Raw genomic sequence first — 21,171 nt, 5'->3', positions numbered from 1 at the left:
GCATCTGCTAAATGGCATGTATTATATAATGTGTAGTTCAGACAGTGTTGACAAAAGAATCAGAATTGGGCTGCCTGTGTAAACGCAGTCATAGAAGTTTCTGAATGCACCACTGCATAAAATAAAATGTAAATGTTTTTTCTACTTTTTAAGGCATTTGCTTCCCCCTAGGGGTGATGTTGCTGAAATGCACCGTACTTATTCTGCATTACTCCTCACATCTCGTCAAACATCCAGTCAATTACTTTCTATTGGTCATTGAGTTTATTTAGTTAAACACAGAAATCCAACTACTTTACAAAATGTGTCAGCAGACCAGAAGTCCCAGAGCAAAGGATCAGCAGACCAGAAGTCCCAGAGCAAAGGATCAGCAGACCAGAAGTCCCAGAGTGAAGGATCAGCAGACCATAAGTCCCAGAGTAAAGGAAACGTGCTCATCATATTCCTTGTTACTAGTTGAACATCACAGGAGGCTTCTGAGGGGAGAATGGCTCATAATAATGGCCGAATCGGATCAAATGGAATGGCATCAATCCCCTGGAAACCATGTGTTTCATACCATTCCACCAATTCCGCTCCAGTCATTACCACAAGCCCGTTCTCCCCAATTAAGGTGCCACCAACCTCCTGTGTTGAACATTATTCTTGTTTGTTGCAAGGGTTTAACACACCAACTATGCATATTTGACATGAAAATGGAATTATCATTCAGAAACACTACAAATTGTCAACAGGTTGAACTTTGAACATCAAGTTGTTTAACTCCTCACTCTAGATGATGTGATGGTAGCAGAAGATGTGTCAGAAGCTGAAACAAAAAGTTGAACACTAACCTTCCTGTAAGCCTCAGCAGAATTACCACATGTAAACAAGTGACCTTGTATCCAACATCAGGTATGGCAGACCAATTCTGAGAGGGGTTGCATGGTCTATTTGTCCTGAGGATAAATATAAAGGAGAACATGCCATTCAACACTAAGAAAATAAGTAGCTCAATTGAATACCTATATTTAGTTCTCTACTTATTATCCACGTCTTGATTATGTCATTGTGAATGTTTATTAGGTTAAATACAGAACATGGTGCCCATCCTCATCCATACATTAACTGCTGTCTGCAGTTGAAACAAACACAGGACGTCACTTGACCATCCTTACAGTGCCGTATTTTTAGTTTTTTTGCGCCATGTCTGTAATTACAAGAATAACTATTTGAACCATGTCTGTTGCAAATTAAATATATTTTGCACAAGAGTGTTGTGTGTTACCTCTGAAACTCAGCTCATAAGACTGCTGGCCTGCAGTGAACTTCACCACAGCACTTTGATCCTCCTGGTACCTTTTCTCAAGGTCTTCACTGGTGATGGACGACAATCTGTGCATCTCTTCCTGTGATTTATAGGAAAAAAACCTCAAATTCAAGGGGAACAACAGTTTACTCTCTCTATATTGTCCTCGTAACACATCAGCCTGTTTGAGTGTTTCACACCACTTACGATGGATGCGTACTGGACCCATTTGCCGTACTCGTCCTCCCAGAACCACTCCTACTCTGTGGACAGGACGTACATGGGCTCGGTCACAGAGGGAAGTGTGGATGGAAGGTGAACTTTACTGAATCCGTGGCTCATGACTTCAAAATGTACACACTTGGATCCCTCACTGTGAAGCCATAAGAAAATGTAAATGGTAAAGCAATCAATCCCCATGACCAATTCCCATTACAAGAATGTACTTCATTCACACTGCAAATTATTTGTATCTAATTTAATATGACATAACATACTGCACCTTTGTATCTTAGAAGGGTCACAGAAATCTCTCTAGATTGCTTCGTTTTTCTGGCAGGGCAAATGCAGTCTGACCATTCTTCACTTCCCAATTATAGGGCCTTTTATAGTGGATGCTCCAGCATTAATCTGAACAGACGTTAGGTTTATATAACAGACGTTACATTTATGTAACAGTCTGTCATGAGAGATTTGTGTTAGCCAGAAGGACAACAGAATATCCTGCCATGGCCTCCATTCACAAAATTGATGCTAGGCTTCTAGTGTTGCTTTGAAAGGTTTATCAAATGATGCACAACATAGTACATTATTGTGGATGTACAGTACATGGTTGATGTTGTCCTATGAGGAGGATATGGTATTGTGTATCTACTGACAATCTTTAGATCTAGATAAAGTCATATCCAGCCAGCTATCCTGGATTCTGTCAGAGTAAGAAAGGGGGCAAAAAGTTCCCCTGGTCTCAGGTGTCCTGCCAAAGCAAACGTGGGAAAGTTAAACATCCCAGCAACGCTTTCCCTCTTAAACTTGACCTTGTTTGCAGTGCCCCTTGACAAAGAACAGCCAGATCTCATTCCTCACTGTCAACAAACAACTTTATAGAGCATGGTGTTTGCAACGCCAGGGTTGTGGGTTCGATTCCCACGGGGGGCCAGCACAGAAAAAAAAAATTATGAAATGAAATGTATGCATTCACTACTGTAAGTCGCTCTGGATAAGAGCGTCTGCTAAATGACTAAAATGTAAATGTAAATGTAATAAAAGAAGTGCACCATCCTCCCTAATGTTAACATTTTCAATCGACCCTCCCCTTGTACTTCCAAAAAGAATTGAACACCCTCTCCCCTTATAAACTCAGAAAAAAAGGACCCTGTCTTTCAAAGATAATTCGTAAAAATCCAAATAACTTCACAGATCTTCATTGTAAACTGTTTAAACACTGTTTCCCATGCTTGTTCAATAAACCATAAACAATTAATGAACCTGCACCTGTGGAACGGTCGTTAAGACACTAACAGCTTACAGGCGGTAGGCAATTAAGGTCACAGTTATGAAAACTGAGGACACTAAAGAGGCCTTTCTACTGACTATGAAAAACACCAAAAGAAAGATGTCCAGGGTCCCTGCTCATCTGCGTGAACGTGCCTTAGGTATGCTGCAAGGAGGCATGAGGACTGCAGATGTGGCCAGGGCAATAAATTGCAATGTCCGTACTGTGAGACGCCTAAGACAGCGCTACACAGGATGGCAGCTGATCCTCCTTACAGTGGCAGAACACGTGTAACAACACCTGCAGAGGATCGGTACATCCGAACATCACACCTGTGGGACAGGTACAGGATGGCAACAACAACTGCCCGAGATACACAAGGAGCGCATAATCCCTCCATCAGTGCTCAGACTGTCCGCAATAAGCTGAGAGGCTGGACTGAAGGCTTGTAGGCCTGTTGTAAGGCAGGTCCTCACCAGACATCACCGGCAACAACGTTGCCTATGGGCACAAAGCCACCGTCGCTGGACCAGACAGGACTGGCAAAAAGTGATCTTCGCTAATGAGTCGCAGTTTTGTCTCACCAGGGGTGATGGTTGGATTTGCGTTTATCGTCGAAGGAATGAACGTTACACCGAGGCCTGTACTCTGGAGCGGGATCGATTTGGAGGTGGAGGGTCCATCATGGTCTGGGGCGGTGTGTCACAGCATCATCAGACTGAGCTTGTTGTCATTGCAGGCAATATCAACGCTGTGCGTTATAGGGAAGACATCCTCCTCCCTCATGTGGTACCCTTCCTGCAGGCTCATCCTGACAAGATCCTCCAGCATGACAATGCCACCAGCCATACTGCTCGTTCTGTGCGTGATTTCCTGCAAGACAGGAATGTCAGTGTTCTGCCATGGCCAGCGAAGAGCCCGTATCTCAATCCCATTGAGCACATCTGGGACCTGTTGGATCAGAGGGTGAGGGCTAGGGCCATTCCCCCCAGAAATATCTGGGAACTTGCAGGTGCCTTGGTGGAAGAGTGGGGTAACATCTCACAGCAAGAACTGGCAAATCTGGTGCAGTCCATGAGGAGGAGATGCACTGCAGTACTTAATGCCGCTGGTGGCCACACCAGAAACTGACTGTTACTTTTGATCTTGACCCCCCCCTTTGTTCAGGGACACATTATTCAATTTCTGTTAGTCACATGTCTGTGGAACTTGTTCAGTTTATGTCTCAGTTGTTACATTTTACTTTTTTACATTTTAGTCATTTAGCAGACGCTCTTATCCAGAGCGACTTACAGTGGTGAATGCATACATTTCATACATATAATACATTTTTTTTATTTTATTTTTATTTTTATTTTTTTCTGTGCTGGTCCCCCGTGGGAATCGAACCCACAACCCTGGTGTTGCAAACACCATGCTCTACCAACTGAGCTACAGGGAAGGCTGTTGAATCTTGTTATGTTCATACAAATATTTACACGTTAAGTTTGCTGAAAATAAATGTAGTTGACAGTGAGAGGACATTTCCTTTTTTGCTGAGATATATATATATATATATACAGTTGAAGTGGGAAGTTTACATACACTTAGGTTGGAGTCATTAAAACTTGTTTTTCAACCACTCCACACATTTCTTGTTAACAAACTATAGTTTTGGCAAGTCGGTTAGGACATCTACTTTGTGCATGACAAGTAATTTATCCAACAATTGTTTACAGACAGATTATTTCACTTATAATTCACTGTATCACATCTCCAGTGGGTCAGACGTTTACATACACTCAGTTGACTGTGCCTTTAAGCAGCTTGGAAAATTCCAGAGAATGATGTCATGGCTTTAGAAGCTTCTGATGGGAATTTTTACTAGGATTAAATGTCAGGAATTGTGAAAAACTGAGTTTAAATGTATTTGGCTAAGGTGTATTTAAACTTCCAACTTCAACTGTATATACACACACACGCACACGCACACGCACACACACACACACACACACACAAACATTTATTTTTAAATGTGTCATTTATTACTCCTGGCGACAGCACTGTATGAGCAGAGAAAAATACTTCCCCGCCCCTGTCAACAGCACCCCCAACCTAAAACATCTCCCCACAGCCATGAACCTACGCACAACATATTGACAAACAGACTAAAAGGTTAATCACGTCACCTTCTGTGCACAGCCCTCGCTCCTTGCATCATGATCTCTGGTAGATAAAGTATAATTGATGACCGGACCAAGAGATCGGCTCAGGGTAGAAATACTCTGATGAATCTTCATAGGATAAGATGAGAAGGGCTCTATGATAAAAGACTCAACGTTTCTAGAAAAGGAAGAGGATTTATTTTTGTTCTCATTTTCAAAAGTGTGTTTTGGAAAACCACAACCGGATTAAAACCAACAATGTGCAATGCTACTCCGAGGGGATAACATACCGGAATCTAGACACCGGAATTATTGTACCTGGGCTGTGAATCTGGGATATGGCTCTCTCCAGACACAGAGACAGGGAATAGATAGATTTATGATTTGGGATAGAACCGGAACTCTGTGTAAATATCAGTGGTTCAGGACATGACATACTATATTACTCAAGGTGCCAACCAGCCACATAGAACCAACTCACATTTGGCTTTTTAAAGAGGCCGAGACCAAAGCACAGAAAATATCAGGTTTAACACAGAAGCTGCATTGAAAAGGCATTAGGCCTGGCCCCCATCATCATCATCATAATCATCACGGTGATAAGTAGCTTACAGAGTGGTAGAGCCAGAGCTGCATCGTTCACTTCCCACCCACCCCTCCCATCTCTGTCCAATCAGACGATAGCATCAAATCCATTTAGAATGTTCATTTTGTTCTGTTCTCATTGTAAAAAGGCAAAATAATATTAAGCATTTCAGAGAAAACAAATAAAATGTGTTCAAATCTGTCTGAACCATTTGGTAGAAGTCAATTCCTTTGTTCAGCCCACTCTGAACAGAGCTTAATTCCTATTTGACAAAAAGGACATCATCATCAATATTAAAGGACGAATCAGAAATGAGGTTTGTGTGTATCACGTCTGAGGTTACCTCCCCCCAGATCCATCAAAGACCGGCAGAGGATATCACTCACACAGTTAGCATGTTAGCGGCTAAAGGGTCAGTCTATGTATTTCCTTTGGGAGAAAGAACACATAAATAACTCTTGGGGTGAATTCACCCCTTATAGACTAGACCCGTGGCAGTTCCACTGCATCTGTTAATAGACTATATAGAGTACATAAGACACCATTTATCCACAAACCCGCATACCAGTACGCAGAAACAAGAGGCAGTCCTGCAGGTCATAACCATTCCTTTGTAAAAATGAACCACCCTTCACAGACACCCAGACAAATATTACACTTTAAAAAAAAAAACATTGTCCTTTGTCTTTTTTTTTTTCTTCATTATAAAATATTTCATCACTTGACAGTACAGTACAGGTACACACAGACAAAGCACTCTCACATGGAGAACACCCTCACCCCCTGTACATACACTGACACACAAGTCACATTCCTCTCAGTGTGAGTGTGGATGAATGTGTATCATAATGGCTTGGGGGGGTGGGAGTGAGTCTGTGTGTGGATCAGAGCCAGAGGTCTTCTGGGAGAATGAGTTTTTAATACTGTCAGTGTGTTAGTGTAATTAAGGTGACGTAAGTACGACTCCGCAAAAGACAGGGAACCAATCGGGGGACCCCTTGTTTCCCCTATAAAGGTTATACGTAAGCTTACCACCTGTATAGTGCAGTTCAATGTCCTATTGAGATTGACAACCACACAAAGATCAGTGTCCGCAATAATACTGTATGTGACTGGTCCTGCTTCCTCTGTAGCCACCATCAGATTGGTCAGTCTTGCTTTCCTGTAATTTGTACTGTAGTGGCACACTTGCATCGTTTGGAAACAATTTCCCTCAAGGAGTTCTGCCCAAACTCCAAAAGACAGAGAGGGGGAGAGCCACGAGGGTGGTGGGGTGTAAGGCTACATTGTAAACACCGCCCCGTTTAATCTATCGCTATGACAACGTCACAGAGTTCCAAAGTCTCAGCTCGGTGTGGGTGGCGCCAAACCCACAGTGTGAGGGGGACAAACTCAGACTGGGTGGAGCCTAGCTTAACATGGGAGGAGTCTAGCTCAGCGTGGGAGGAGCATGCGTTCCAGGGCACACTGCAGGTGCTCCCAGTTCTTCCAGATGACTGCCAGTAGGGACAAACCCACGCAGGTGAGCGCCAGGTGCACGCGGCTCCGCAGGAGGGGCGCGGTGAACTTGGCCGCCGTGGAAACGCACACCAGGATCACCGTGACGATGGCCAGCATGATGTTGATGCATTTCCCCAGCAGCACCTTGGCGTCTGTGTTCTCCACCTGTACCGTCTGCTGCTGCTGCTGCTGGAGCTCCAGCTTAGAGACACGCGTCTGACACGACTCCAGAGCCTCCTGTAAACAGAGAAAAACACACGCATTCAGTTAATATTTGACACACAGGCTTAGATAAAGTTACTGACTATATACAGCTTCGATAGATTTGCAGAGGGCATGTTTGTAGATGTGTGTGTGTGTACATACCTGGATGTCCCTAGCTCTCTCGTAGGCCTGGTAGGCCACCTTCTCCTCGATGCTGGCCAGCTCCTGCTTCAGGTTACTGGTCTCATGCTGGTGCAGCTCTGTCAGGTCATTTAACTGGTCCTCTAACCGCTCAAACCTATTAGGGAGAAAGAGAAAGGGAGGGGGGATAGAGAGAGAGGGAGAAAGGGAGGGGGGATAGAGAGAGAGGGAGAAAGGGAGGGGGGGATAGAGAGAGAGGGAGAAAGGGAGGGGGGATAGAGAGAGAGAGAGAAAGGGAGGGGGGATAGAGAGAGAGGGAGAAAGGGAGGGGGGATAGAGAGAGAGGGAGAAAGGGAGAGGGGATAGAGAGAGAGGGAGAAGGGGAGGGGGGATAGAGAGAGAGGGAGAAAGGGAGGGGGAGAGAGAGAGAAAGGGAGGGGGATAGAGAGAGAGAGAGAGAAAGGGAGGGGGATAGAGAGAGAGAGAGAGAGAGAGAGAGAGAGAGAGAAAGGGAGGGGGGATAGAGAGAGAGAATGATGAGTCTTATTATTGAATGCACAGCTTCAATTCCAAAGCAAACTTTTTTACATTTTTTAAATTTTTTGTCATTTTGCAGACGCTCTTATCCAGAGCGACTTACAGTAGTGAATGCATACATTTCATTTCATTTCATGCATTTTTTTTTTTGTACTGAAAACCTGTGTGTCCATCTCTTCCTTCACCAATGTGTGTGTGTTCTCTGTTTGTGGTGTGTGAAGCATTATCTACATAAGTATGTTGATACATCAGCCCTAAGTTGACAGTATCAACAGCCAACAATATTAAACACAAGATTACGGTTCAAGGTGGGAAATAGTGAAGCAGGCCTAGATAAGCATAAAGTGAAACAGCTAGAACGATGGCGGTCTGCATGGAGGATGCTGTTGGTGCGTCCGCATGGAGGATGTTGTTGGTACGTCTGCATGGAGGATGTTGTTGGTACGTCTGCATGGAGGATGTTGTTGGTACGTCTGCATGGAGGATGTTGTTGGTATGTCCGCATGGAGGATGTTGTTGGTGCGTCCACATGGAGGATGTTGTTGGTACGTCTGTACGGAGGATGTTGTTGGTGCGTCTGCATGGAGGATGTTGTTGGTACGTCTGTACGGAGGATGTTGTTGGTGCGTCTGCATGGAGGATGTTGTTGGTACGTCTCCATGGAGGATGTTGTTGGTGCGTCTGCATGGAGGATGTTGTTGGTACGTCTGTACGGAGGATGTTGTTGGTGCGTCTGCATGGAGGATGTTGTTGGTGCGTCTGCATGGAGGATGTTGTTGGTGCGTCTGCATGGAGGATGTTGTTGGTACGTCTGCATGGAGGATGTTGTTGGTACGTCTCCATGGAGGATGTTGTTGGTGCGTCTCCATGGAGGATGTTGTTGGTACGTCCACATGGAGGATGCTGTTGGTGCGTCTCCATGGAGGATGTTGTTGGTGCGTCTGCATGGAGGATGTTGTTGGTACGTCTGTACGGAGGATGTTGTTGGTGCGTCCACATGGAGGATGTTGTTGGTGGGTCTGTAAGGAGGATGTTGTTGGTGCGTCTGCATGGAGGATGTTGTTGGTGCGTCCGCATGGAGGATGTTGTTGGTGCGTCTGCATGGAGGATGCTGTTGGTGCGTCTGTATGGAGGATGTTGTTGGTACGTCTGCATGGAGGATGTTGTTGGTACGTCTCCATGGAGGATGTTGTTGGTACGTCCACATGGAGGATGCTGTTGGTGCGTCTGCAGGGAGGATGTTGTTGGTGCGTCTGCATGGAGGATGTTGTTGGTACGTCTCCATGGAGGATGTTGTTGGTACGTCTCCATGGAGGATGTTGTTGGTACGTCCACATGGAGGATGTTGTTGGTGCGTCCACATGGAGGATGTTGTTGGTGCGTCAGTATGGAGGATGTTGTTGGTACGTCTGCATGAAGGATGTTGTTGGTACGTCTGCATGGAGGATGTTGTCGGTACGTCTGTATGGAGGATGTTGTTGGTACGTCTGCATGGAGGATGCTGTTGGTGCGTCCGCATGGAGGATGTTGTTGGTACGTCTGCATGGAGGATGTTGTTGGTACGTCTGCATGGAGGATGTCGTTGGTGCGTCCGCATGGAGGATGTTGTTGGTACGTCCGCATGGAGGATGTTGTTGGTGCGTCCGTATGGAGGATGTTGTTGGTACGTCTGCATGGAGGATGTTGTTGGTACGTCTGCATGGAGGATGCTGTTGGTGCGTCCGCATGGAGGATGCTGTTGGTACGTCCGTATGGAGGATGTTGTTGGTACGTCTGTACGGAGGATGTTGTTGGTACGTCCGCATGGAGGATGTTGTTGGTGCGTCTGTATGGAGGATGTTGTTGGTACGTCCACATGGAGGATGTTGTTGGTACGTCTGTACGGAGGATGTTGTTAGTGCGTCCACATGGAGGATGTTGTTGGTACGTCTCCATGGAGGATGTTGTTGGTACGTCTGTATGGAGGATGTTGTTGGTACGTCTGCATGGAGGATGTTGTTGGTACGTCTGTACGGAGGATGTTGTTGGTACGTCTGCATGGAGGATGTTGTTGGTACGTCTGTACGGAGGATGTTGTTGGTGCGTCTGCATGGAGGATGTTGTTGGTACGTCTGTACGGAGGATGTTGTTGGTACGTCTGTATGGAGGATGTTGTTGGTGCGTCTGCATGGAGGATGTTGTTGGTACGTCTGCATGGAGGATGTTGTTGGTATGTCTGCATGGAGGACGTTGTTGGTACGTCTGTACGGAGGATGTTGTTGGTACGTCTGTATGGAGGATGTTGTTGGTACGTCAGTATGGAGGATGTTGTTGGTACGTCTGCATGGAGGATGTTGTTGGTACGTCTGTACGGAGGATGTTGTTGGTACGTCTGCATGGAGGATGTTGTTGGTACGTCTGTACGGAGGATGTTGTTGGTACGTCTGTATGGAGGATGTTGTTGGTACGTCTGTACGGAGGAAGACTAATGGGGAGAAGTGGCTGAAAGATTAGGTTATTTTATACCCAGAAATGAGGGTGTGTTTGTGCTTGCTTACTGTATTGATTTGTGTGTGTGGGTCTGTGTGTGTATATGTGTGTGTTCGTCATTGTGTCTACACCAACCTGTATCTCTCCTCCTGCAGCGTCTGTGTGATGAAGCTGTAGTCGCTCTTGAACTGGCTTTTCAGTGACTCCATGTCCTCGGCCAGCTGTGCCTGGGCCTCCCTAATCTCCCTGACCTCCTCCAGCACCTCCCCCAGCCTCCCTTGAGAGTCCGACCTCCCCGGCCCACCCCCTGACCCCAACCCCGACCCCCCCCGCCGGGTTCCCGTTGGAGTCTGCCGACACGGAGGTCCCCGTGGAACATTCGTCATCGCTGGGGTACTTGGCCTTGGCAATTGTGGTGGCGCTGCCGCTCAGCGCCCGGGCCCCGGCTCCGCCTTCCGCCTGGAGCCCTGCCCCCGTCTCCATGGAGCTCTTCATGTGGGCGATGTTGTCGGCGCTGCCGAACTTGTTGCGGATGAGGTTGGCGAACTCCCGCGACTTGTTGAAGAAGAAGGGGGGCGAGAGGGAGACCCCGGGGCCGATGGTCTTGACCTTGTCCATTGCCGGGTTGCGCGCGCTGGCCGAGCTGACGTCCCGCAGGCTGCCGTCCTTTTGGCCCTCCTTGCCCCCCTCCCCCCGGGCATCCCTGGGCGGGTGCTTGGCCCCGTTGGCCTCCTCCTTCATACGGCGGTGGTACTGCTCCAGCTTCCGCTGCAGCTGGGCGATGCTGTGGGCAGACTTCTGGTTCTTCTTCTCAAACACCTGGCAGACCCACAGGAGAGGCAAAGGGTCAAATTAAAGATACTGCTATAATTGCTGCATTTTCTTTCAAAGGTGGCTTGTAAACATTCAGCGCACTTGGCAGATGCAGTTATGTAGCATCATAAAAGGACAAATCAGTGGGATGTAATTGGACTGACCTGACGGATGCGTGCCACCTGCTGCTTGTCAGCGTTGTTGACCAGTTTGAGGTACTCTGCCACGTTCTGGTCCCTGGCTGTCTGTTCCACCTTGATCTGCTCTGTCACCTTGGGGGAGATCAACAGGTCAACACAGAGACTAACACACAGCTGGGCCCATGCTCCTGCTCTCTCTTTCTCCCTCTCACACACACACACACTCACCTTGAGTATCTTCTGCTGCAGGCTGTCGATGGCCAGACGGCCCTTAGTGAAGTCCAGGCCCACGCCCCCCTCTCCCCCGTCAGACACCAGGTTGGACTCAGAGCCCCCCCGCCGCATCGGTACCGGGAGGCTGAGGATGTTGTTACCATCGCTGCCGCGCTCCGCCTAGACACACACACACACACACACACACACAGACAGACAGACAGACAGACAGACAGACAGACAGACAGACAGACAGACAGACAGACAGACAGACAGACAGACAGACAGACAGACAGACAGACAGACAGACAGACAGACAGACAGAGACACACACACACACACAGAGACGGAGACAGACATGTAAGATATTGAGAATGTCACTTCAAAGAGAATGTTGTCAATTGAATGTACACTACAGTAAATTACTCATGCATGTATGATAGGACAGTATGAGCTCAGCCAAGTTTATGGTAAATCTCATAGCAACGTATAGTTAGTAAGATAGATATTGATCATTTTATTGAGTGGTAATTGTTTTATAACACTGTAATACACTGTCATCACAATCTCATCTCTTGTAATGTAAACACAAGCTCCATTTCTAGGACTGACTGACTGACTGACTGACTGCACGTGTGCCTGCATGCGCACATTCTTGCGTGGCCGTGTGCCTGTGTCCACGTGTCAGTCTGTGCGCCCTCGAACCCATTCCCCAGTCTGTGCGCCCTCGAACCCATTCCCCAGTCTGTGCGCCCTCTAACCCATTCCCCAGTCTGTGCGCCCTCTAACCCATTCCCCAGTCTGTGCGCCCTCTAACCCATTCCCCAGTCTGTGCGCCCTCTAACCCATTCCCCAGTCTGTGCGCCCTCTAAACCCATTCCCCAGTCTGTGCGCCCTCTAACCCATTCCCCAGTCTGTGCGCCCTCTAACCCATTCCCCAGTCTGTGCGCCCTCGAACCCATTCCCCAGTCTGTGCGCCCTCTAACCCATTCCCCAGTCTGTGCGCCCTCTAACCCATTCCCCAGTCTGTGCGCCCTCTAACCCATTCCCCAGTCTGTGCGCCCTCTAACCCATTCCCCAGTCTGTGCGCCCTCTAACCCATTCCCCAGTCTGTGCGCCCTCTAACCCATTCCCCAGTCTGTGCGCCCTCTAACCCATTCCCCAGTCTGTGCGCCCTCTAACCCATTCCGGCCTTGAGAAAAATAACTGGACAGGAGGATAGAGGACACAAGATGCATGAAACAGAGAGCTCTAAGTCTCCTCTCTCTGCAGACTTTGATGGCTCTACTGAGTGGCTAGAGAAGTTGGTAGCCTCTGGGTTTACAGGCGCAGCCTCTGATGCAGAAACGGCTTTGACTGTTAACTACAGGGACAGAGGATGATTACGTAACAAACCAACCTGATATGCCTTCAGTACAACTGGACTGTCTGTAACCTGACTATATAACTACACTGTTACCTTGTCAGCCAGCAAACAAAGCCAACCCACACACAGACACATAACCACACACACAAGGCATAGCCAGCTTGTCCTCATCTATATTTTACAGGGCAGAGTCAGGGCCCTTTCTCATGTCCAACAGTAACTGATGAGATTAATAAAGCACATCACACCATACTCATTCACACATACACAGTCTCTCTCTCAGATTCCCTCCAGCTCTCCCTCCCTCCACCCTCAGATTCCCTACAGCTCTCCCTCCCTCCACCCTCAGATTCCCTCCAGCTCTCCCTCCCTCCACCCTCAGATTCCCTACAGCTCTCCCTCCCTCCACCCTCAGATTCCCTCCAGCTCTCCCTCCCTCCACCCTCAGATTCCCTACAGCTCTCCCTCCCTCCACCCTCAGATTCCCTCCAGCTCTCCCTCCCTCCACCCTCAGATTCCCCACACAACTCTCTCTCTCAGTCAGTCAGTCAGTCAGTCAGTCAGTCAGTCAGTCAGTCAGTCAGTCAGTCAGTTAGTGCCAGTTAACTAGGTCACAAACACTATCCTGTAGCACTCGGGCCCAGGGCACAGATGGCCCCACCAGTCCGTAACCAGGCTATTCTGCCTGGGTTAGAACCTACACCCACGCACACATTATTGAGTCATTGTGGCCAGAGAATAAGCTGACCCTTTTTTTCCCTTTTTTTTTAGATAGGCAAGTCAGTTAAATGAGAACAAATTCTTATTTACAATGACGGTCTAGGAACAGTGGGTTAACTGCCTTGTTCAGGGGCAGAATGACAGATTTTTTACCTTGTCAGCTCAGGGATTCGATCTAGCAACCTTTCAGTTACTGGCCTAATGCTCTAACCACTAGGCTACCTGCCGCCCCGACAGGGTACCCTTACATGACCCCGACAACCCTAAGGGATGATGAATAGCAAATGTTGACATGTTGTCTGTCCAGTCTATCACACACAGACGCAGTACACACCACTTCCTGCCCACCTCATCAAATCTGGGAGATGGGGGGGATTCAAGTATGGAAACTAACATTTCTGTGGTGTCTCAGTCAGTATTCCAAACAAGTACAGGGTGGAAACTGAGTCTGAGAAAGGGAAGAGACACACACACACACACACACACACACACACCATATGTCACAAATCTACATATGGGGTGTGTTGTGTTGACTGTCCCCGGGCCAGTGTTGAACTCAGGTCAGTATTTGTCCTCCAAACCAAGCCAGTATTAAAGCCAGTCAGATTACAATTTCACATTTGTTGTGCAGATTGGCGTGCGCACACACACACCAGCCTGTGCCCTCTCCCTCTCTACTCCGTCTAAACACCCAACTGAAAAATAACGCAACACACTGCAACACAACAACCCATGATGAGGCAGACACACTGCAACACAACAAAACATGATGAGGCAGACACACTGCAACACAACAAAACATGATGAGGCAGACACACTGCAACACAACAAAACATGATGAGGCAGACACACTGCAACACAACAAAACATGATGAGGCAGACACACTGCAACACAACAACCCATGATGAGGCAGACACACTGCAACACAACAACCCATGATGAGGCAGGCACACTGCAACACAACAAAACATGATGAGGCAGACTCACTGCAACACAACAAAACATGATGAGGCAGACACACTGCAACACAACAAAACATGATGAGGCAGACACACTGCAACACAACAACACATGATGAGGCAGACACACTGCAAACAAACAACCCATGATGAGGCAGACACACGCCAACACAACAACCCATGATGAGGCAGACACACTGCAACACAACAACACATGAGAGGCAGACACACTGCAAACACAACAACCCATGATGAGGCAGACCACTGCAACACAACAAAAACATGATGAGGCAGACACACTGCAACACAACAACCCATGATGAGGCAGACACACTGCAACACAACAACACATGATGAGGCAGACACACTGCAACACAACAAAACATGATGAGGCAGACACACTGCAACACAACAAAACATGATGAGGCAGACACACTGCAACACAACAACCCATGATGAGGCAGACACACTGCAACACAACAAAACATGATGAGGCAGACACACTGCAACACAACAACCCATGATGAGGCAGACACACTGCAACACAACAAAACATGATGAGGCAGGCACACTGCAACACAACAAAACATGATGAGGCAGACACACTGCAACACAACAAAACATGATGAGGCAGACACACTGCAAAACAACAACCCATGATGAGGCAGACACACTGCAACACAACAACCCATGATGAGGCAGACACACTGCAACACAACAACCCATGATGAGGCAGACACACTGCAACACAACAAAACATGATGAGGCAGACACACTGCAACACAACAAAACATGATGAGGCAGACACACTGCAACACAACAAAACATGATGAGACAGACTCACTGCAACACAACAAAACATGATGAGACAGACACACTGCAACACAACAAAACATGATGAGGCAGGCACACTGCAACACAACAAAACATGATGAGGCAGACACACTGCAACACAACAAAACATGATGAGACAGACACACTGCAACACAACAAAACATGATGAGGCAGACACACTGCAACACAACAACACATGATGAGGCAGACACACTGCAACACAACAACACATGATGAGGCAGACACACTGCAACACAACAAAACATGATGAGGCAGACACACTGCAACACAACAACCCATGATGAGGCAGACACACTGCAACACAACAACCCATGATGAGGCAGACACACTGCAACACAACAACCCATGATGAGGCAGACACACTGCAACACAACAACCCATGATGAGGCAGACACACTGCAACACAACAACCCATGATGAGGCAGACACACTGCAACACAACAACCTATGATGAGGCAGACACACTGCCTGGAGAGAGATATTTGTTAGTTGTATGTAGTGTTGTGTGTTCTATGTAGGCCAGAGCTGCTCAGCTCTGCGTGTTTCACACAGTCACACACACACACACATCTGAACTGTCACGTCCTGACCAGTAAAGGGGTCATTTGTAATTGCAGTGTGGTCAGGGCGTGGCAGGGGGTGTTTGTTTTGTGTGTTTTGGGGTTTTTGGTTCGAGGGGATTTTGGTTCTAGTTTTCTATTTCTATGTTTCTTTTTCCATGTTTGGCCGAGTATGGTTTCTAATCAGAGGCAGGTGTTTCTCGTTGTCTCTGATTGGAAGCCATACTTAGGAAGCCTGTTTTTTCCTTTAGGTTGTGGGTGGTTGTTTTCCGTTATAGTCTTTGTACCTTACGGAACTGTCGTTTTGTCGTTTGTTAGTCATTTTGTTTAAGTGTTCACTTTAATCTAAATAAAGAAGATGAGCACTATACCCGCTGCGTTTTGGTCCAATCCTTACGACTCTTATGACATGAACAACGTCTCGGTACAGGAAATCACAGTATTACCTCACCTGAGGGACAACACACACTGGCATCGATGTACTGGATTTTTTCATAAAAACTAACACAAATCAGAACAGAAGAAAAGCCAGAAACAAAGTCATTGTCTGGAGATGAACAGTTCGAAAAGAGGCTTCAGTTGGTGTGGAATTCATGACCAAGACGTGGTAATAGGACGTAGGCTACTTGAGATTGTCAAACCCATTTGATAGGCCTAGCCCTAGCTAGCATGGATCTGTCCAATCAGTAGAAGGGCGATTCCACGCCAGCGGGAGTAGAGTATTTCCTGTAGATCGTTGACAAAAATTACAATTAAATCTAGTTTTATCTCACCTTGTAACACGACAAAGTATGTGTGTGTGTGTGGGTGTGTGAATGAGCTGATGATTGAGTAAAAGTAGAGATGGATGGAGAGTTGTAAAGAAAGACAGGGTGAGAGTCAGTGGATGAGAGAAGAGGCAGTCCTGACCTGTTTGTATTATGTGGGTTATAGCCTATAGCCTGGCTGATCTGACCCAGATAGGACTAACATCAAATCATACATCAACCATTCTGCATTCAAATCTATTTTGTTCCCATAGAAATGAATACTCACACACCACCATTAATAGGCTATCAATTCTGACCCACATCAGACTGCAGCACCCACACTCTAAACCATGTGTGTGTGTGTGTGTGTGTGTGTGTGTGTGTGTGTGAGTGAGAGAGAGAGAGAGAGCCTGGGAGGGAGAACGTCACAATGAGATTGGTGAGATTCAAATAAAGGGATTTGGTTTAAAGAGATGAGACGTTAAAAACTATCCCCCCGAGCCGTCACTCACAGGAAGTGACCTCACAGTGGACCCGTCATGACCCCGCCAGCCATTCTACAACAGCCTTACCCAACAGCCTAATCACTACGATCTAGGACAAGTTAAGTAACACTGTTGTGGTACCACACCTCTGGTTCTTACACAACCTGCCCACCAGCCACCTACAGTATCCACACTTGATTCTGACACTGAGAAATCCACATAGCAAATCAGAGCGCAAGGTGGAGATACTACCATATTGCTTACTGTAGTGTATAGCAGAACTTCCCAACTCTTTCCAATCTACATGAAGTGCTAACGGACTACTATGGGTATAGGGGTTGTCTGCGGACTGCAGGGCCAGACGGGGTTTATACACTCCACAGTGTTGAGCGTGATACAGACTAGCCTATCCTTGGTGATTTATAGCACAGCCTCCGAAAACGCTGGAGAGGCCAGGCTCACTGCATCATTCTGTCAACCTGTGGCCTTGCAAATCCCAAATCACAGCACAGAATAAATGTGTTGCAAACCTACTCAACCTGCATAACAATATATCCATTTAGCAGTTAAGATCAGAACACTGCTCGCGCCATCTGCTACAGTGCTACCAAAAAGACCTGAAATAGGACATTTAAATGTTTTGATGTCTAGATTTTTTTAAGCGCTGAATCATTGACAGTCCAAGACTGTCTGGTAATTGTTCTTGTTGGGTGTATATATAAATCATTGATTCCTGTGGTGTATTTATCCTCCTCTGGGCTACTAGTCTTCCTCTCCTCCACTGTCTACTAGCCTGTTTGTCTGGTCATTGTTTTGAACGGTTCTGTCTGCTGTGCTGTCTGTTAGCCTGGCTAGCACTGTGAATGAGAAGAGGTCCCCAGACCAATGCTCGACTTGGACAGGAGCTCTGCGGAGCTGAGTACCGCTAGTTTAAATGTTCTACTGCTTGAGCTCGTGTTCCTCTTATAGAATATTAGCGAAAAAGTACTGTGGAGCTCCCGCACCTAAATATAAACAGTACCGGCACCCAAAATGAGTACCGGAACCTATTTCAGTCCAAGTCAAGCACTGCCACAGACTCGCCTGGTATGATTAAATAACAGTTTTTAAGGGCTGGAAATATTTAGTTGGTTGCTGGTCTGAGTGTGTTTGATGTGAAATTGAAGTGAAGTGTTTGAAGTGCAGCCAGTCAGAGCCCCAGGCTGTATGGGGGAAAGGGGAGCAGTAGGGACTGTGTACCCAGGGAGGGCAGCTTACTCTGGGGCAGATGAGCTATCAGGCCCCCTGGGCCTCCTCCGCAGAAGGTTGTGTCATTTCCACTGGGACGGATGCAACATTAAACATAAACACACACTGCGCAAAGAAACGCGCACACACACACACACACAAACACAAAGACACACAAACAGTAACCACACCCTCAAGCATATAGCTGCATAGAATAATCCAGTTTAGTGTGAAATGATAGTTGATGAGTCGATTTGAGCAGAACCGGGTTTTGACCAGATCCCAGACCCAACCAAACGGATTCGCTCTGCAGTCCGCAAACCAGCACACACATCAGGGAGACAGCCCCCCCCCCACCCCAAACACACACACACACACACACACACACACACACACACACACACACACACACACACTTCAGGGAGAAAAAAAACCCTGTGATCTGTCAACTCAGCCCTACTCTCAGAGACAGGCGAAACAGAACACTCTCTCTCTTTATGTGTGTGTGTGTGTGCAGCAGCAGCAGCTATACCTTTGGTTTTACACTCAACGAGCACTCACACACACTTACTAGTAAATCAGGTCAATCCCTGGGCTGGGCTAATATAGGGCTGGGCTCCGGCAGTTAAACATACCTGGGTTACTGCTACATGCCCTGACCTGCAGTGCATACACTACACACACACACACACACACACACACACACACACACACACACACACACACACACACACACACACACACACACACACACACACACACACACACACACACACACACACACACACACACACACACACAGACTGTACCACATGATGGAAGAGTGTTTATGGTATTTATGCTACACTGAGCTGCTCTCCTCTTGCCCACTCCCCTGTGTATGAGTGGAGAGAATCACCACATGGATTTCTATATAACCAGCTCAGCACTGAAGTGACAGAGGGTGAGGACGTGTGTGTGTGTGACCGTGGAAGTGACAGAGGGTTAGGACGTGTGTGTGTGTGACCGTGGAAGTGACAGAGGGTGAGGACGTGTGTGTGTGTGACCGTGGAAGTGACAGAGGGTTAGGACGTGTGTGTGTGTGACCGTGGAAGTGACAGGGGGTTAGGACGTGTGTGTGTGACCGTGGAAGTGACAGAGGGTTAGGACGTGTGTGTGTGACCGTGGAAGTGACAGAGGGTTAGAACGTGTGTGTGTGTGTGTGTGTGACTGTGTGTCAGGGAGTCAACCCTCCTGGGAAGCAGACTTTCTTTCACAATGTTCCAGCAGCGAGAACGAGAAAGAAAACAAGAAAACAAAGAGAACGAGAGAGAAAACAAGAAAGAGAACGAGAAAACAAGAGAACGAGAGAGACGGTGAGAAATAGAGATCAAAGTATGAAAGCCAATTTCGAAGCTAGAGATAACAAACTCCTCCAGTTTCGCTCAGTCTTTTTCAGTGTACAGATAAATGATGAGCCTTTAGGGAGCCTGCAGTGGAACACATCAGCCCCAGAGGTCTCATTAGCACCGACTTGGACGCTTCCCGGAGAGGAGTGTGTGTGTTTAATTAATCATTTAGGGTGGTTTAAAACCTAATACAGTGATCCTGCTACCAGGCCCCGAGCAAGTAGAGCACAGCCCTCAATATCTCACTGCTAAGGGCCAAGTACATTAACACACACTCGTATAGAGACGTAAAGATGGTAGAGTCCCCAAAGCCAGCACTGAGAGAGAGAGAGAGAGAGAGAGAGAGAGAGAGAGAGAGAGAGAGAGAGAGAGAGAGAGAGAGAGAGAGAGACATCCTAGAAAAATCAACAGACTGTTAAGGGCCCAGTGCAGTCAAAGACAAGATTTTCCTGTTTTATATTTATTTTCAAACTATGAAGTTGGAATAATACTGTGAAAATTATGTTAATGTACTTTTAGTGTAAGTGCTGTTTGAAAAGACTGCCTGAAATTTCAGCCTGTTTTGATGGGATGGAGTTTTGGCCTGACTGGTGACATCACCAAGCGGTAATTAGTAAATAGACCAATAAGAAAGAATTCCAAACCTCTCTGCCAATAAGCTCGTTTTCAGTTTTCCCCTCCCCACAATTTTTTGGGGGGGCAATTTGAATTGAAAACAATCACAGTAAGGTATTTAATTGTTACCCAGAAATTAGTTGATATTGAGATGAAAATGGCTGCATTGGATAACAACATACACACGCACTAACTAAAACACCGCCGGATAAATAAGGCTACACAGTACACAGATATTGAACAACACACACTACTCCTGTAATATATGGGAGAGGTAAGGCTGGGAAGAAAGTGTGTATGTGTGTACGTGGTGTCTGTCTGTGTGTACGTGGTGTCTGTCTGTGTGTACGTGGTGTCTGTCTGTGTGTACGTGGTGTCTGTCTGTGTGTACGTGGTGTCTGTCTGTGTGTATGTGGTGTCTGTCTGTGTGTACGTGGTGTCTGCCTGTGTGTACGTGGTGTCTGTCTGTGTGTACGTGGTGTCTGTCTGTGTGTACGTGGTGTCTGTCTGTGTCTGCCTGTGTGTACGTGGTGTCTGTCTGTGTGTACATGGTGTCTGTCTGTGTGTACGTGGTGTCTGTCTGTGTGTACGTGGTGTCTGTCTGTGTGTACGTGGTGTCTGTCTGTGTGTATGTGGTGTCTGTCTGTGTGTACGTGGTGTCTGCCTGTGTGTACATGGTGTCTGCCTGTGTGTACGTGTGTGAGGCCAGGACCTCCTCA

General features: G+C 47.1%; 1 protein-coding gene, 1 long non-coding RNA gene and 1 pseudogene across 3 annotated transcripts; all 3 read right to left on the bottom strand.

The window, feature by feature from the left end:
- Positions 1–1,267: 1,267 nt before the first annotated feature.
- On the bottom strand, positions 1,268–1,651 carry LOC115197928 (uncharacterized). The gene is made up of 2 exons (XR_003879114.1): positions 1,496–1,651; positions 1,268–1,388 (listed from the first exon to the last, which is right to left on the bottom strand). It is a non-coding gene; the product is annotated as an uncharacterized LOC115197928 (long non-coding RNA).
- Positions 1,652–4,785: 3,134 nt separating this feature from the next.
- The window catches only part of LOC115198964 (transmembrane and coiled-coil domain protein 3-like), a 26,351-nt pseudogene continuing 9,965 nt past the window's right edge, over positions 4,786–21,171 (bottom strand).
- LOC115198963 (flocculation protein FLO11-like) lies at positions 7,954–10,500 on the bottom strand. Of its 2 annotated transcripts, none has more exons than XM_029761410.1 (2): positions 8,509–10,500; positions 7,954–8,430 (listed from the first exon to the last, which is right to left on the bottom strand). In XM_029761410.1, exons 1-2 carry the CDS (start codon positions 10,059–10,061, stop codon positions 8,196–8,198), a joined length of 1,788 nt encoding a protein of 595 aa, XP_029617270.1. In that variant the 5' UTR covers positions 10,062–10,500; the 3' UTR covers positions 7,954–8,195. The 2 variants fall into 2 exon arrangements, with proteins under 2 accessions (XP_029617270.1, XP_029617269.1); XM_029761409.1 differs by having other exon boundaries at positions 7,954–8,437; positions 8,516–10,500.

This window comes from Salmo trutta, chromosome 8 (assembly GCF_901001165.1).
Source record: "Salmo trutta chromosome 8, fSalTru1.1, whole genome shotgun sequence".
NCBI lineage: Eukaryota > Metazoa > Chordata > Actinopteri > Salmoniformes > Salmonidae > Salmo > Salmo trutta.
This window is presented reverse-complemented; position numbering and strand designations above follow the sequence as displayed.